The sequence below is a fragment of the Orycteropus afer genome, unplaced genomic scaffold, assembly GCF_000298275.1.
Source record: "Orycteropus afer afer isolate SDZICR_OR568_19922 unplaced genomic scaffold, OryAfe1.0 scaffold00001, whole genome shotgun sequence".
Taxonomy (NCBI): Eukaryota; Metazoa; Chordata; class Mammalia; order Tubulidentata; family Orycteropodidae; genus Orycteropus; species Orycteropus afer.
Window position 1 is genome coordinate 27,386,639 of NW_006921588.1, and position 1,576 is coordinate 27,388,214.

The window sequence follows — 1,576 nt, forward strand, 5'->3', positions numbered from 1 at the left end:
TTGCATGTTTGGTCAATTTCAGACTGTAGAAGCTGATAAAATTCTTCAATTTCCTCATCTGTGGCTTTGGTGGTTGGGACATAAATTTGAATAACAGTCATATTAACGGGTCTTCCTTGTAGGCGTATGGATGTGATATAGAGGTGTGCATCTTACTGTATGCATGCTCTATTTCTTACTGTATGTAACCTTACATTAGAGATTAATGTGTACAAAGAACTTTGCATATTTTATTAACTACTGTATCCTTAAGGCTTGGAACACAGTAGCACCTGGCACACAATAGATGTTTAATGAATTTGTAGTGTGAATGAATGATTGAATTAAAAGATCACTGAACTTGGGAATCCACCAATAATTGGTTTATATCTTGGCTCTGCCACTCACTACATATGTGACTTGGAAAAGGAAAACTATTTAAGCTCTCCGAATTTCAATTTTGTTATCTGGAAAATGGCCATACAACTAACTAGCAGGGTTGTGGTGATTATGGAATAAGAAAACTTATGGAATATGCTCTGGTACAGGGCTTCAAGCATAATAAGAACTCAGTACATGTTCACTGAATCTGATCTAAATCTGGAGTTTTTCTAAAAGACACTAGCAAACAGAAATTCAAAACTAATTTTCTTCTTTTTGTTCATCACAATTAAACCAATGTCCAGGCAAATTAGTTTAGGAGAAACTGCTGGGAATATTAAGGATAATAAAACACCTATAAGCAATAGGGATCTAAGACAACCTCAGACCTTCCAGAACATGAAGGCATTATGAAAGCTGCTGCCCCATCTGTGGTTCCAAACTCACTAACATGAATCTGAGAGGGTCACAGGCTTTAGAATTGGCACACATACCTGTAAGTCTTTAGGTGGTATTTTCTATCTCTAATCATGTGAGGTGCTCGAGAGAGGATGACATTTCGTAAAATCTTTCCAGCCCTGAGGATCTTCTCTGAAGGGACCTGGATTTTATTGAGGAGGGGAGGAGAAAAAAAAGGAGAGTTTATAGAAGGAAAACAAACCAGATGAATCCTTAAATCACTTCTCAATCTGACGCTGGCTCTGCAAAACATAACTCACTCATAGATTGACATTGTTCCCTCATTTGACATGTCACTGCTTCAGGCTGAGAAGTGAGACACACTGAATATTTATTGTCTCCAGAACATGTGTCAGAGGTTTCCTGATGCAATGCCCTGACACATGGACCACCTCCAGCGGTTACTTAAGAAGCTAGTTCTGATGGCTTGTCAACCCACCTACGTCCTATTACCTTGGCAATGGTGTTAGCAGGATGAAGAGGAACGTGAGGTTCAATGAGAGGTGTCTGAAAAATAAAACGTTAAAGCAAAAGAAAATTAAACAAAAAATTCATTAAAGAAAATTATGGGTTGGGGAATAATAAGAAACATCCGTTTTTATAAAACTCAAAATAGAATTAAAAAAAAAAAAGAAGTAAAATCTGCCTAAAGATCTTGAATGCATGGGCATTCAAAGGGCAAAATCAGACCATTCAATTTGTCAAAATTTAAATATAAATTATTATAAAATGAAGAAATTAAAAAAAAAAAACCAAA

The 1,576-nt window shown here is 36.2% G+C and overlaps 1 protein-coding gene across 1 annotated transcript in view; it reads right to left on the reverse strand.

Annotated features, from left to right (window-relative positions):
- Positions 1 to 1,576, reverse strand: part of RAPGEF4 (Rap guanine nucleotide exchange factor 4) — a 476,530-nt gene that overhangs the window by 117,080 nt on the left and 357,874 nt on the right. Inside the window, exons 7-8 of the mRNA XM_007941530.2 lie at positions 1,273 to 1,326; positions 855 to 961 (exon numbers count right to left, since the gene is read on the reverse strand). Coding sequence (XP_007939721.1) covers positions 855 to 961; positions 1,273 to 1,326 — 161 coding nt within the window. The remainder of the gene's footprint in view (positions 1 to 854; positions 962 to 1,272; positions 1,327 to 1,576) is intronic.